At 44.9% G+C, this 14,337-nt stretch overlaps 1 protein-coding gene across 1 annotated transcript in view; it reads right to left on the reverse strand.

Moving 5' to 3' along the window:
• Positions 1–14,040, reverse strand: part of LOC104510468 (anaphase-promoting complex subunit 1-like) — a 29,836-nt gene extending 15,796 nt beyond the window's left edge. The window contains 24 exon segments of the mRNA XM_010152726.1: positions 179–357; positions 473–543; positions 638–674; positions 774–852; positions 2,258–2,406; positions 3,310–3,401; positions 4,349–4,456; positions 4,458–4,600; positions 4,914–4,988; positions 5,620–5,807; positions 6,319–6,379; positions 6,733–6,873; positions 7,195–7,332; positions 8,588–8,653; positions 8,761–8,851; positions 9,308–9,403; positions 9,646–9,855; positions 10,483–10,703; positions 11,204–11,349; positions 11,615–11,688; positions 12,827–12,909; positions 13,459–13,569; positions 13,761–13,811; positions 13,960–14,040. Of these exon segments, the coding sequence (XP_010151028.1) occupies positions 179–357; positions 473–543; positions 638–674; positions 774–852; positions 2,258–2,406; positions 3,310–3,401; positions 4,349–4,456; positions 4,458–4,600; positions 4,914–4,988; positions 5,620–5,807; positions 6,319–6,379; positions 6,733–6,873; positions 7,195–7,332; positions 8,588–8,653; positions 8,761–8,851; positions 9,308–9,403; positions 9,646–9,855; positions 10,483–10,703; positions 11,204–11,349; positions 11,615–11,688; positions 12,827–12,909; positions 13,459–13,569; positions 13,761–13,811; positions 13,960–14,040 (2,691 nt within the window).
• Positions 14,041–14,337: the final 297 nt, after the last annotated feature.

Consider the following 14,337-nt stretch of genomic DNA (forward strand, 5'->3'; position numbering starts at 1 on the left):
GACAGAGTACCAAACCCCTCCAACACCTCCCAGAGGTGCAGTCGTATCGGAGAGGAGAAGGACTCAGAGGCCATCAAACAGCTCTGTAGGCAAAACTTTTGAGCAGCACGCCGAAATTAAGTTTAAAATGCGTTTTATATTGACAGCAACACAAAACCCATTTTATGCTCATACTCACAGATTTACCCTTTTGCAGGTTGCCTTCACACGCCTGTTTGGACAGATCCTGGCGCCCAATCAACAGACAAACCGCTTCTGGCCAGTCTGAGGCAGGCTGCTCTCGGCAGTGATATATCGCATCTCTAATGGGAAGAGCTACGCCAAAGGGGAGAGTCTCCAGATCTCTTAAGGTGAAACCTTAAAATTAACGAGGGAGAAAGAAACTAGATAAAAGTGTATTTCATGTTACGCGAGCACAAGGCTCGCTCTTACGAGCGTTCCCATTTTGCACAATGATGAAAGCTGCTCTTACCAACATTAGTCATCCAAACAACTAACTTTTCAGCCAGGCTGGAAACAGATGTGCTGTGTCTGAAACTACAGCTGTAAATTAAAGGAGAAGACAATAAAAGCTTGTCCAAAAACGCAGCAGAAAGTAATAAACTGCAGAGTGTCAAATACTAAAGAAACCCCATACCGATTGTCATCCTGTTCCATTTGCTGTTTTCGTTGTCCTGGGAAAGACAGGGCCATGTTATTTCCATATTCCCCAAGCCAAAGGACAGCACGTAAAAACACTGGGAGACACTAGGATGGCATCAAAGCCTCATTACCTGATGTAATCTTGTACAAATAACGGGAGGCTTCGTTAGATACGGCGCCCTCATCACCACGAATGTAGAGAGCCACGCTCTGGAGAGGAAAGAGACAGCGTAATACAAAGTCACTCGGCGTGCAGCTATTGCTGTGCTGCCTGTCAAAACAGGCGGAAGATAACTTTAACAGTGGGACAAGTTTATTGTGAAAACACTGTTAATAAAAGGAGATTGAAACAGCTGAAGCAAGTAATAAAGTTTGACGCTTTAGGTTTCTATCTTGAAATTCAAAAAAAAAGTAAATCCTGAAACAATTAACTAACTTACAATAATTATTATTTTAAAGGTAAAAAGATCTTCTAAACAGAAAAAACAAGTTCCTAGCCATCCTTCCCATGTTTCTCACATTTCATTTAATTTCTCCTGCAAAACACACACATCCTCTACAGACATCACTTCTCACTCAGGTTCCTCCACATCCTGAATATCGGTTACTCTGTGGAGGCTCCAAGTGGAAAGTCGTTCCCTGTTCAAAGCAGAGTCCACTTCAGCCGTCTACCCAAGAAAATCAAAGTGAAATGTCACCGTATTTGCTTTTTGATACTGCCAGATGAGCTGGCACGCCAAAGGCAAAAGTCACAGGGAAAAACACTCTGGTTTTCATTCAGATTTCCCTGTAAGATGCACATGGACATGCCAGCTCCGACCTCCGCTCCAAACCCCATATCAGCAGGCTTTCTCCATAAATGCTCTGTGACTAAGTGAGCAAGGCTGACCAAGAGATAACATCAGTGCTTACAACTACTCATGCGACTGAATTTGTGTTGATACATGCCCAGGAAGAAAGCTGGGGAAATTCTCACTCACAAAATACAGTTAACATCAAGTTACATTATTAGTCTGCAGATGCCACTGCTGCAAACCACAAAAAAAACACAACATATAAGCAGTGAAGCATAAGGCTCCTGGCTCTGCACTCATGAGCTCTCCTTCCCAACCTCAACTACCTCCTCCCACCCCAAAACCCATCCACACCCTTCAGTAACACAAGAGAAGATGGGACTCGCAGGGATTTCTCTCTGCTAAACACATATTATTCAGCCAGTGGAGAGGCTGACACTGCAGTATACATCTACTTTTTTAAAAAATAGCTTTAATGTTGCAGGGGATATTCAATAGTTTCATGCAGACAGATGAGGAACCTTAGGACTGAGCAGCAACACTGGGAGATGCTTAAGTCTCCAGAGTCAAACTTGAGAGATAAGTAACTGCTCTAAAATAGTTATAACTGTGCTGTAGAGTTATTTATTACAGGCTCAACACCCCTCCAGTACAGCTACTGCTCCGCTCCAGCCCGCCCCCATTGCTCCCCACTGTACGGTTAAACCCTCTGTTATTTAACTTCCCGCTGGGGACGCTTCCCTTGCAGAAAATTAAGCGGCTGGGGCACAGTGCTGCCATGCTGACAGAATAAACCACCTCCTTTCTGCCAAAGCACGTACCAGTATGACCAGTTTGCTCCTTTCACAGATGCCTGGTAAGTAAGGATAAGGCTGCACTCCTTCTCCCTTCAGACAGGAACTCAGCCACTGAAAGATACTCGGAGGCTCAGCAGAAAAAAATGAGGGATGGTGCATGAAACCTGTTTGGACTTAAATCATACAAACAGCAATGACACCGAGTTCGTGGCAAGTGCACAAAAATTCTCTGTTATTCCCAAAGCAAGCCCTATGGTACTTCTTTTAACAACAAAATTACAGTACTTCCCCAAAACTATTTCCCCAAAATGTTACAGATCACATCTCCCTCCTGTTAGATGGAAGTTCAAAGCTAGAGAATAATGAAACTTGACCCCTACCTGTCCTTCAAGAACAAAAATTATCTCAGCCCATGGTAAAATGAAGTAAGTATAATGAGTAATTCTCAAAAACCTCACTGGAGGACTCTTGTAATTCAAGAGTTGTAAATTGCTTAAGTGAGAGGACAACCTAGCCATAACCTCTCTGCCTTCCCCATCCACAGACATGAGTAGCAAAGCCCGACCAACTCTAGCAGATTGGTTTTTTGACCAGGAGAAACAGTAGTTTACCTTAAATAAGTAGTAAATTTCAGCTGGTAGGTCACTAAACAGATGCACAGGCAATATGACCTTATTTTAAGTTTGGTAGTTTTAGCTCTGATTTAGCTTTTATGAAGCATAAACCGAGAGCCTGCCAGCCGAGCAATACTTTCCATGAGAGGCACATCTCCCTACCCTTTTTCACAGCTGTCATGCTAAGATTTCTCAGCCTAAACTGGGAGTTTGCCAGAATGAAACCATCATTCCCTCCCAAATCCATGAGGCACTGGACCAGAGGCACCAGCTCGCACTGTGCTGATATCACTCCAGTCTCCTTAGGAGGACAAAAGAAGAAGGGAACCTCAGCACCAAGTTTTGCATATTGGGTTAAGTCCTGGCCAACTCTGGGGGGAAGAGTTACAACATGCTCACTAGAAGAGATGGTTTGCACACTACTATCACTGAGTATCCGGCTTGGCAAAGCCTTACACTCACCTTGATCAATTATGCAAGTCTGTCTGGAGGTTTTTACAAGGGCTGGATAGTCTCTGTAGTAATAATCTATATAAGCATCAAGTTTTAAGTCCCTAGAATGAGAGAGGGATGAATCACATTAGAGGGGGGGAACCACTTCACCTTCCTGCATTTCTGTGACATTTTCTGTTGATTTTCTTCACGTTTGTGTACAAGATACAAGGAGGGAAGTTCCAACTTCCTCAACCAAGCCCACTCATGGGCATTACCCATTCCCTAAGGAATGAATCTCTACATTTTGTTTCCCCCCCCAGGGCATTTCTCCGCAGGAGACATTCTGCTTTGTCCCACAGAGTGATGGGACCACTGTCACCGCAGTTGCCTCCAAATTCCAGGTGTTAAAGCTAGATAACCCGCTGGGCTTTCTGCAAGGCGTGAATGCATACAACTGCCAGCCTCAAAGGACATGCAGTCTTCCATGGTGGGGTTAGAACAGATGATAGAATAGGGGACAGGCCAAATTTTTCAGCGCTAGGGACTGGATGCCACTTCTGGGAAGCATTTAGCCAGCTACAGGAGGTGCTACTATTTAGAGCCATAACAAAAATTTGGTAGAAATAGGAAATACAACCTGGGGAGATTTTATTGATCCTTTTATGTAACCACGTATCTGTCTATATGCGTGCAGGCTATAGATGTACAACGGGGGTGTGGAAGACACGAAGCTGCAGTCACTGGCTGCAGTGAAGATGCCACAAGAAACAAGAATTTTTGACACATCTCGTGAGCTGAGCTGTGACAATACAGTAGAAAAAACACAAGCTGCAGCATCCAAGATTTGTGATTCACACGGATGTCGGGAATTGGCCAGAACCATGTTAAAAGGGATTTGCTATGGTCAGTATCTTTAAGGACAGTAAGTTTGTAAAACAGTCATTAGTTACGCAAAGTGGAGCAGACTTTGAAGGAAATCTCCAAATTCCCCATAAAGATAACACATACTCATCATCAAGAGACTCTGCACGATACAGAATATCTGCAACCTGTCACTTGGGCTTACCTGGCCAGTTGGACCAGAAGAACAACAAGCAAACGAATCCCTTCTCCCATTAGACTATTCAGTTTGAGCTCCTCGTAGATGAGATGAAGAACAAAGAAAATAGCAGGAGAGGGTTGAGGAATCCAAACTAAGGCTCTGCAAAAAGTCATCCTTCGGAGATGAAACTTCCAGAGGGTCCAGTCGCAAAGCTTTGGCAACAGGATGAGACTCAAAATTCCTATGGTAATCAGAGCTCAAGAGATACTCCCAGTCCTAGACCAAACAGGAAGGAGAGGCAGAGGATCACAGTGAACATACCCCTTCAGCAAGAGAACTCATTTCTCTGGTCTTTGTTCCACGTAGATCGTGGTCTTTAACCCCATGGGCTCACTGGGCTATCAACCCACAAAAAACTAATAGCACAACTGGACCCCAACAGCTCTCAGGATGAGATAATAAGACTCATCCACTTTGCTGTTTGATGATGTACAAGTTTTTGCTCTGCTTTGCCTTTAAAAAAAACTCCAACAAACCAACCCAATAAACCCCCCAAGGCTCTTATTTATAAAAGAAAACAATTTCTTACTTCATCTGACCCAGTTTCTGATGGTCTAGCCTTCTTTGGAGCAATAACTGGTGAAAGTGATCCTTCAAAATCAAGCTGCAGGAAATAAAACAATCAGCAGCAGCTCAGAACTGAAATTCCCAAGGTTGCGTAAGTGAACCACTGATCTCAGGCCAAGCATTACAGGACATTGCTTTGGGTACTTCTAGACTTCCCTTTCATATACAACATACACTGCAATTAGATTTTTCTGTACACAGCTAATTATTCTAGGGTATGGTGCCCGATTTCACAGTTTGACTGCCTAACATCTGGTTTTTACTAGGATGTAGGAAAACCTGCGGATGAGCTAATGCCAGCAATGTAGATATACTGTGATGGCTTCTTAATATGGATTAGGTGGATCAAATCCTTAATGCATCAGTGTCAGTCATGAAATGGAGTAAAATCTTCATGATCTATTTTTATTCAAGACAAGAGAGTTGGTGGCAAGTACCTTATAAATCTATTTCATGATAAACACAGCCTGAAGTGAACACCTGAAATTTAGAAATACAGAATTGATTTGATGGCACCTTGTGATTTAAGGCAAGATACCATCTATTTCTGACTTCAGCATCTCTTTAACCATTTTAAAACTTGAAGAGTTGTCAGTAGCGTTAACGTAAGCTAGTTTAACTCTTTCCTGGCTGAATCCAGCACAGCTAGGAAAACAAACATCACTTACATTGCGTGTCCAGGACAGTCTTTCTGTGTTGTAACCCATCATATTCATGAGACATGTTACAAATAAATTCCATTCCGAGTGATAGCTTGGTCCCCCCGGAGCATTGTAAGCGTTGTACCACTTGACAAGCATCTGTACAGCTATCTCCTTGGGCAGGATAGCTTTGACCCCTTGCAGGCATCTTTTCACTGTTGGAAAAGAGAAAAAAAGATTAAGTGTGTTTTTCTTCTTGTCTCCTGGTACTTCTTCCAATCAATGCTGTAAATCTCTATAGGTTCTCTTCTTGGACCTACTTTTAGCTCTCTGAAAGCTCTTTCCTTAAAAGCCACACCACACCAAGAGCTGTTCCTTTAGTTTTTCACTACACAAAAGGGAAGAAAGCTCCCTTTCTGCTCATTACTGAAACCAACTCCTGTCTGAACGGCATCTGAGCCCTTCCTCAGCAGTAACACACACAATAGTGGAGAGCAAAGCAACCTAAAGAGCAACGGAAGTTATGAGTGCAGTGTGTGAAGCACTGACAGCTACAGAGCACGCCTAAATAAATGGCAGCAGCTCTAAAAAGGAAGTTAATATGGAATATGGAATTGGAATATGTGGTACTGAATCGTTAACAGTCTATGCTATGCATAAACTGCTTCAAAAACCAGTCCTCAAAAATCAGGGAACGTACTTCACGCGATGGATTCCGATTCATACCTAGTTCTGAAGTGGCGATTTCAGGAATAGTAATCCGAACCATTGTATTATTGCTGAGTTCCTGAAAAAGATACAGAAGGTAAAGAGTCAAATTATGAAACGCATCAAGTAACGCCAGGGTCCTTCTCTGTCAACACAGAACTCGTTTGTGTATTAAGCATGTTCCTAATTCCTGGCTATTTGCTCCAGTAAAGATTTCCAACCTCCATGGAACACCTGAAAGGGATCCTGAGCTGAATCACTTGAGGGAATCAATTTGGTGACTTCTACAGTATTCTAGAGAGAGAAGAATGTGGAGCCAGCAAAGCAGGTGTGATATTTTGCTGCTGACCAGTGTCTCACTGTGGAGTAAACATTACCCTCGCCCTGCACTGCGAGCGAAGGCGTTGGCTCACAATGGAGGGTAATACTTACTAAAGTGACTCTGTTGTGGACAGGATCTCGCAGAGCATGAATGAAAGTACCGAGCTGCTGAAAAGCACAGTCTTCGACGTAAGTCGAGTCGTGAAGTTTGGAAGAATCCCTCAGCTCTGGAACTGGTGACAAAAGCACACTCTGAAAAGTGGTAAAGATGACTGCTTAGAATTCTTGGAATAAGAGGATGTGAGCAAAGGATAGCTAAAATTGCCATTTTTAATGTACTAATAAGTATTTTGAAAACAACCAAGATCTCTGTCTCAGTTTTACAGAAATCATGAATAAATAAATAGGGCAGCACTAAATAGATCTTATTTAAAGACTGTTTATTCAGAGGATTTACAGAAGAAAATTGAAAGATTAAGCCCAAAAAAGATACCCTGGAAGTTAAAAATCAACTAAACATTTGAAGCGATTACCACTAAACCCTTTCCACGGGGGAACTTCCTTTCTTCTTACCTCCTCCAGGGGCCCCAGATGCTTATTCAAAGGCTTGGATGGAGTGCTGATGCTATCCAAGGGAGTGCTTGGCCGAGGCACTTGGTTGGACATTGTCAGGGATGGAGCAGGCAGACCGGGAATAAAAACCTTCCCCACCTTTCAGCGAACAACATATAGGAAAACAAACAGCTGGTTTTCAGGCCTGTGCTTCCACAAGCTTGCTTACAGATACAGACACGATCGGATTTTAACATCTTAGATGCAAAGTTCTGAGAAAAGTGGTGTGCTGGGATTAGTTAGGAAAGAGTTAACTCTCTTTACCGTGGCTGCTAGGAAGCTGTTCCTGGATGCAGTCAGCAGTACTGATAAGTTCTTACCTGGCACTGGACAATGCCTGTACCAGATTCAAGGTCTTTCTCTGCTTCTGACACTGCAGCTGTATTCCCAGCTCCCGCTGTCTCGCTACAGGCAGCGCAGGGCAGGTGATGCACAGTTCAGGCAGGTAACCCAAACTGACCAAGGGAGTATTTCATTCCATAGTACGTCATGCTCAGGGCAGAAGCAGGGAGGGGGTCCGGGAGCCATTACTCTCTCCCTTACTCTCTTGCTCGTTTACTGCCTGGCACTTGCTAACACTCTCCTGACTCCTGCGTTAGCTGCTTTGCTAACTCCTGCGCTGGCTCATTCATGAGGGAGTTGGTAGGTTGGTTTAGTTTTCCCGCTCATGCTATCACTGATAGGGTTCGCTCGGAATCTGCTGTGATCGCTCTTAGGCTCCAGCCCTCAGGCTGCAATCACCCTCGGGCTGCAGCTCTCACTACCCAGCAGCTGGTTGTGCATGGGACAGGGGGTGGTGAGAAACTGTTTCACAGGTTTTATTTTCTATTATTTTAATTGCTTATTAGTAGTAGTCTTTGTATATACTAATTTAGATGTAATTAGTAAATAGTTCTTATCTCACTTTTACAAGCTTCCTTATTTCTTTTTCCTCCGATTTTTCCCATCTGCTGGAGGAGGGAAGGGAGATTTGTGAGAGCGGCTTCGTGGTATTTTGCTAGCCAGAGTCAAACCACAACAAGTGGGTATGTACTTAAAGTGTTCTCATTTTCCATATTCTTGAAGTTTTCTTTCTTTGAAAGCATTTTATTACTTTAGTATTTTACTATCACTCAAAATAAGCTCAAGAGATGTACCACAAGGTGCCACCGATTCTTCAGAACTACCTCTCCAGCACTGCATATGAACTACACCCGGTACGTGAGTGCAGCCACCTTCCCAAGCAAGTCGCAGTCTACAGCAGTTTGTTCCCTTGCAAGACAGGACACACATAGGATCCCCAAACCCCCTGCATGGCCCTGCTTGTAACCACAGCTTCAAACATTTATTTTGGGATAGGAAAACTGCTACTTACCCGAACCACTCCAGAGTAAAGCACTAGATTTCCACTGCTTTCCAGAACCAGGAGCGTATCGATTCCCTGTAAGAATCAAGCAGGATATTCAGCTTCTTGTATTTAAGGAAAGAGACAACTCGAGTGACAAAGCAGGATACTCCACAACGAATAGCCCATCCAGAGGTACATACCTGCACTGGAGCTGCATCCTTTGCTTGGATATTGGTAACAGAACCAAAGATCAGCTGCGATTTATCATTGGTCTCTTGAAATTTTACACACCTAGGGATTGGAGAAAACAACAGAAAACATAAAAGAAACTGTCCTACCCATTATTACGGAAAGAAGACAGAGAATTAAAAGTGTATTGCATGCCGCAGGTACTTCTATCATGGTACACCTGGTCCTTTCTCCTTCGATTGTTTTGGCCTGATAGTCAACTTATTTTTGCCCTGAGAGTCTAATTAAAATCCTCAATGTACTTCAAAAAGGTAAAGGTGAGAAAAAATATGAATACCATTCAAATGACAGTGAAGGCTCCCTCACAAATTCAGTTTTACTTAAGTAGCCCAAACCATCTCCGTCACCACAGGTCAAAACATGTCCTGCGAGAGCCAGTGATGTACCATGTTGTCATAACAGATTCCACTACCTGGATGAATGTTAACACCCATATCTAGCTGGGAATTTCCAGAAAGCTCCTCTTTGTTCACCCATCCCCAAGCTCGGGATGCTTACCGCAGCTGGAGCTGGGATTCCACTAAAAAGCACAAGAACTTCTGCCCACAGAGGTCCGTGGTAGTAAACACTTTGGATGCTTGGGAATTCTTCTCTCTGTAAAAGAAAGTGATCAGCACACTGTTTGGTCTACTATACAAATTTTAATGAAGGAAAACAGAGTGTAGGGTCTGCTCCAAGTGCCCAATTCCCTTTTTGAGAGCTGCACACGTAGCGAGCATCATTTTTCCAAGAAATTAGCAAGCACAGGTCCACACATCTATTTTAAGATTTATACTTTATTTCCCCCAAAGCAATGGAAATCCAGAACTTCTCACATCCCAACACAAGCACCTAACCTCACGTTCGTGACTGTTTCTGTCCACAGATGATCTATGCACAGCTCGGGAACGATCGGTTCAGTTTCCGGTACGAGGAAGGAATCACTGGAAGTGCTGTTTGGAGAATGGGTAATATTGTGCCTCTTCGGTGACTGAGCGTTACTGGAAAAGTTGAACCTCTGCACTCCTGAGAAAGAATGCACTCCCAGGGCAGGAGAATGAGAGCGGCTGCAAAGAGAAAAACATTACTGAAAAAGGGGATTTTCAGAATCAGGTACAGAATTCCAGGGAGCTCCTACACTGGTAGAGACTTTAAAACAAACCAAAACCACCAAACTCAATAGCTAGTTCAGTATTAGTTTCCTTTAGCGACACACCCCCAGCACAGGAGAACAATCATCTAATTAATCTCCAATCATCTCTCTCAGAATCCAACAGATGCTATTTGAAAAGTAAGAAAACCAACATTTTCAGTTGCATGGTCCATTCCATCAAAAATTTCTCCCAGCCTGTTCCCTCTAAATATGGCTTTCTTCAGAAAAGCCAACGGAAAACACTTCTGGGACTACAAAGACCTGCAGACAGTCTTTGGTTCCACTACTGACAGGCTGTGTGATGACAGAACAGCCGCTTTGGCCCTCACACAGCCATTACTATCCGGTGCTAGAGGGATAATGGCACAGCGGATGTCACAAGAGCATTCCAAGAGGGCTTTCAGATGCTGTAACAGGGGAGGCGTCTGCACCTCAGACTGACTTGTAACCATAGAGAATGACAGCAATTCCAGATGTGAATCCTATTCCGTAGCTCGCATTCTTCAGCATCATCCGCCCGTGCACCGCACTCAGCACCCACCTCAAAGCAGCCATGTTGGAGATGGACGGCGAGCGGGACTGCATGCTGGGCGACGACGCTGATCTGCTCTGGCTGTGCATAGATGAGTAGGTCTGGAAAGGGGAGCCCACAGGAGAGTCTCCTTTCGAGAGGCTTCGGAGATGAGCAGTCAAAGAACTGCTAGTGGCCAAGTGCTGTGGCGTGCCCATCTGCTCCGAGAACTTCAGCACCGCGTTCTGCTCCTGGAAGAGAAAGCGGTCGATGCACAAGCAGCACGCAGGCAACAACAGACAGGAAAATGCTCAAATAGCTTGTTTTATCAGTTAGGTGTTAAAAATCTATGCCTAGGTAGGTGCTCAGGCTAAGAAGTTATTCCTACCAACTACACTGTCACACTCCCAGTCACAGAAACTACTCCTGTGGTTTTCAGGGCACTAAGATGTCACTTTTCTTACAGAACACAACAGGTAAAGCAGAGTCAGAACCTTGTAGTACAAGGAATGTCACGATAAGCACAATATACTTTGTGACCAGCACCATTGTATGATCTCCCTGCCTGCGGTCCAGGCAAATACATGAAAGAAACTATTTAAAACCCCAAACCCCACATTAAACAAACCTCTTACTCTCTTACAAATAAAATAAATGGCAAACACCAGCTATTCCTAACACACACAGCCATAAGGGCACGTAAACACAGACAACAATGACAAATGATACTTAGTGGGCAATGAATCTGTACCTCTGGCTTTACTCTCCGAAGAGCCCAAACGGTATGTAAGCTCTGCACAGTATCATAGGTCATCACGATGGAAGGTTCAGCACTGAGAAACACGATCCTCAGGGTGTGATCAGCAACGTACTGCACTCTAGCAGTGCCAAACACGCCTGCTAAAGAAGCAGCTAACTTCAGTTAAGGCGAAAAGAGCGTTCCTGCAGTGGTGTTACCACTTACAGGGTTAGCATTTTTCATACCCTCCCTCTCCCGCAATCCGGGTTTCTTTCCTCAACAGTTTCCCTGTTCACAAAGCAGCTAAAACAACCCACTTCTGCATTCGTGAAAGAATAATTATTTGCAAATTTTGTGCTACAGAAAACGCTCCAGTGACACATTAAGCCACGCCGATGGACTCCATTAAAGACGTAAACCTACCTCCAGACTTACAGATGAGAGGCGTTATCTCATCCAACGGGTGCAGCATGCTGAACATGGTAGGCAAAGGCTCTCTGGAAAGAAACCAAACAGAGCACGTTCAAAAACCAATCGCTAACAGGCACAGCTTGTAGCTGGTACCTGTGCTGCAACCCCAAAACAGCTCCTCAGACCTCAACAAATCAGAAACCTAGCAGTAGAGACATACGTTCCGTTCACAGAAGTCTGTTGGATTAAGCGAGTCAGATCTAGGCTGGCGCATCCAACAGGATGATCAGGTCTTGTTTTACACCTTCCCAGAGCACTTGTGTGGCCCCACCTCGTGGCCACACAACAGACTGGCTGCCCTGGGTGAACAAGAGCTGGCACCAACCAAGTTAGGAGGAGGAGGAGAAAGCCCTTAACCCAGACTCATCCTGAGAGTTTAGTTCCCGCAGCTCCCAGGTCCCAGACAAGCAGGGAGCCACCAGCTCATTTGTATCCCCCACAGAGCAGCAATCAAGCCACCCTTCTGTGGCGGCAGCAGCAAAAGGAGGGATTCTCACAGAAAACTGACCCTTGAGTAGGGCCCAATCATGATTTTCGCAATGTACCCTCTTGAACATTTCCAGGACCTCTATTTCTAATCCCAACTCTTCTGAGGACTAGAGAATCAGAAGTGCCTGGAACGGACACACAAAGCCCAAGGGAGAGCAAGTAGCTGTATTAAAAAAGCTGCTCATCAGTAGGCCATCAAACCCTACTTCTCAGCTGTATGCCCAGAGAGCACGGGGACTACGGTCCTCTCCAAAGAGGTAACAGGATGTAAGAGGTAACAGGATACATTTAAACAGAGGTAACAGGATACATTTAAAGCACCCTGCAGCTGAGAGAAAATAAATGTCTCAAGGACAATCCCTCAGTGAATCTCCCAAGCTACCATCACGGCCTGGAACCAATTCCCCAGACAAACATTAATGAAATCAGTAACACCCACATCGGGCCTCACATACTCTATTCCCAAGATCACCACTCCCAACGAGTTCGTGAGGCAAGACACCATCAGAGGAATATCATGAACTGTCAGTATTCAGGCCCTTCCTGCTGCTTCCTGCCATTTCACCCATCCCCATCACAAACACACACATCCTTTCATTATTGCTCTTCAACTCTTGTGCTGCTCTGTTAGATCAGCAGTCGACAACACGACAACCAAAGACACCCATTCCATACCTGGGTGGACTCGGAGGTAACTCATGGGAAGAACTGCTGCGCTCAAATAACAAACCATATTTTGTTGGCCAGACACTTGCAACCTATAATAAAATTACAATTATATTTATGACAAAAAACCTCAACCAAGTACTTCCAGTATTATAGAATCACAGACTGGTTTGGGTTGGAAGGGACCTTAAAGCCCATCCAGTTCCAACCCCCCTGCCATGGGCAGGGACACCTTCCACTAGCCCAGGTTGCTCCAAACCTCATCCAGCCTGGCCTTGAAGACATCCAGGGATGGGGCATCCACAGCTTCTCTGGGCAACCTGTCCCAGTGCCTCCCCACCCTCTCCAGGAAGAATTTTTTCCTGATATCTAATCTAAAACTATTGAGTATCTCATTCTAAGATATTTATGCCTTTTCTCGAGAGAGGGGTACAACCAATCGGTTGCTGCTACTTCCAGAAGTATTCAAAGCCCTGACCATGCAGCCCACTTTCATCAGCTTGGTCCCTTTCACCTAGAGGGCAAAGAACTCCAACAGCCACCACCAGCGGTGCCTTACGCACACCTCCCCACCCCAACACAGCGTGCAAACAGAATAACAAGACCATCTCTGGATGGAAGAATAAAAGGACAGCACTTACCTGAAAAGGTAAAGCAGCAATGTAATCCTTTCCCTCTATGCTATGCACATTTATACAGGAATTCTGCAATATGCAGATACATTTCTCTACTATTTCATCACTGCCTGAAACCAGAGAAAAGAAGAAAAAAACAACACAGAGTGAAGTTTCTCTTTGCTTAGACGAGGACACAAAAGGTAAACTTGAAGAGGGGGTGGCTCTCTTAGCTCAGCAAGCCTTGATGAATTAACTTCTCATGCCAAGAGAGCTGAACTCAAAGCATTTATGTGGCATTACAAAACCCAGTAAGCAGGAAACTCACCATCAGCTTTATCACATTTTTCCTGGGGTATAGTGAAGTCGCACCATAAGGCCTAAAACCAAACACAGGATCATTACTTCTAAAGAACGAGCTGATGCTACTACACAGTCTCATCTTTCACCACACTGTTTGAAAACAGCCAGTGAGTGCTTTTAGCGAACATGCACTCATTCAGTCGCCACCTTCCCACGTTTTCATACCTGCAGAACAGGGCTGTCGACAGTGAACGCCTTGTAAACGGTAGACGCTTGGTTTTTACTTCCTTTGCTCCAGATGACCATGTTGCTGGCCACGTACAGCTCCTCATCATAGCCCACCTCTTCCCCCACATCGCTCACCCCTTTCCTCAGCTGCCAACTTTCCTGAAAGCCAAGATGATTTTAAGCTGAAGTTACCAGGCCTGCCGGAGTGATCACCGCAGCCGCTCACAGCTCGGCGGTCACGGCCCGGCCAGCTCATTCCGGGAGTCAGGAAGCCAGGCCTAAGGCGTCCCGCTGCCTCCTACCCGCTGCCGCTCGTGGATCGTCACCTCCCGGAGGGACCCCACCAGGCCGGCCGCCCCGTCGGAGGAGCAGAGC

The sequence above is a fragment of the Eurypyga helias genome, unplaced genomic scaffold (genome assembly GCF_000690775.1).
Source record: "Eurypyga helias isolate BGI_N326 unplaced genomic scaffold, ASM69077v1 scaffold18885, whole genome shotgun sequence".
NCBI lineage: Eukaryota > Metazoa > Chordata > Aves > Eurypygiformes > Eurypygidae > Eurypyga > Eurypyga helias.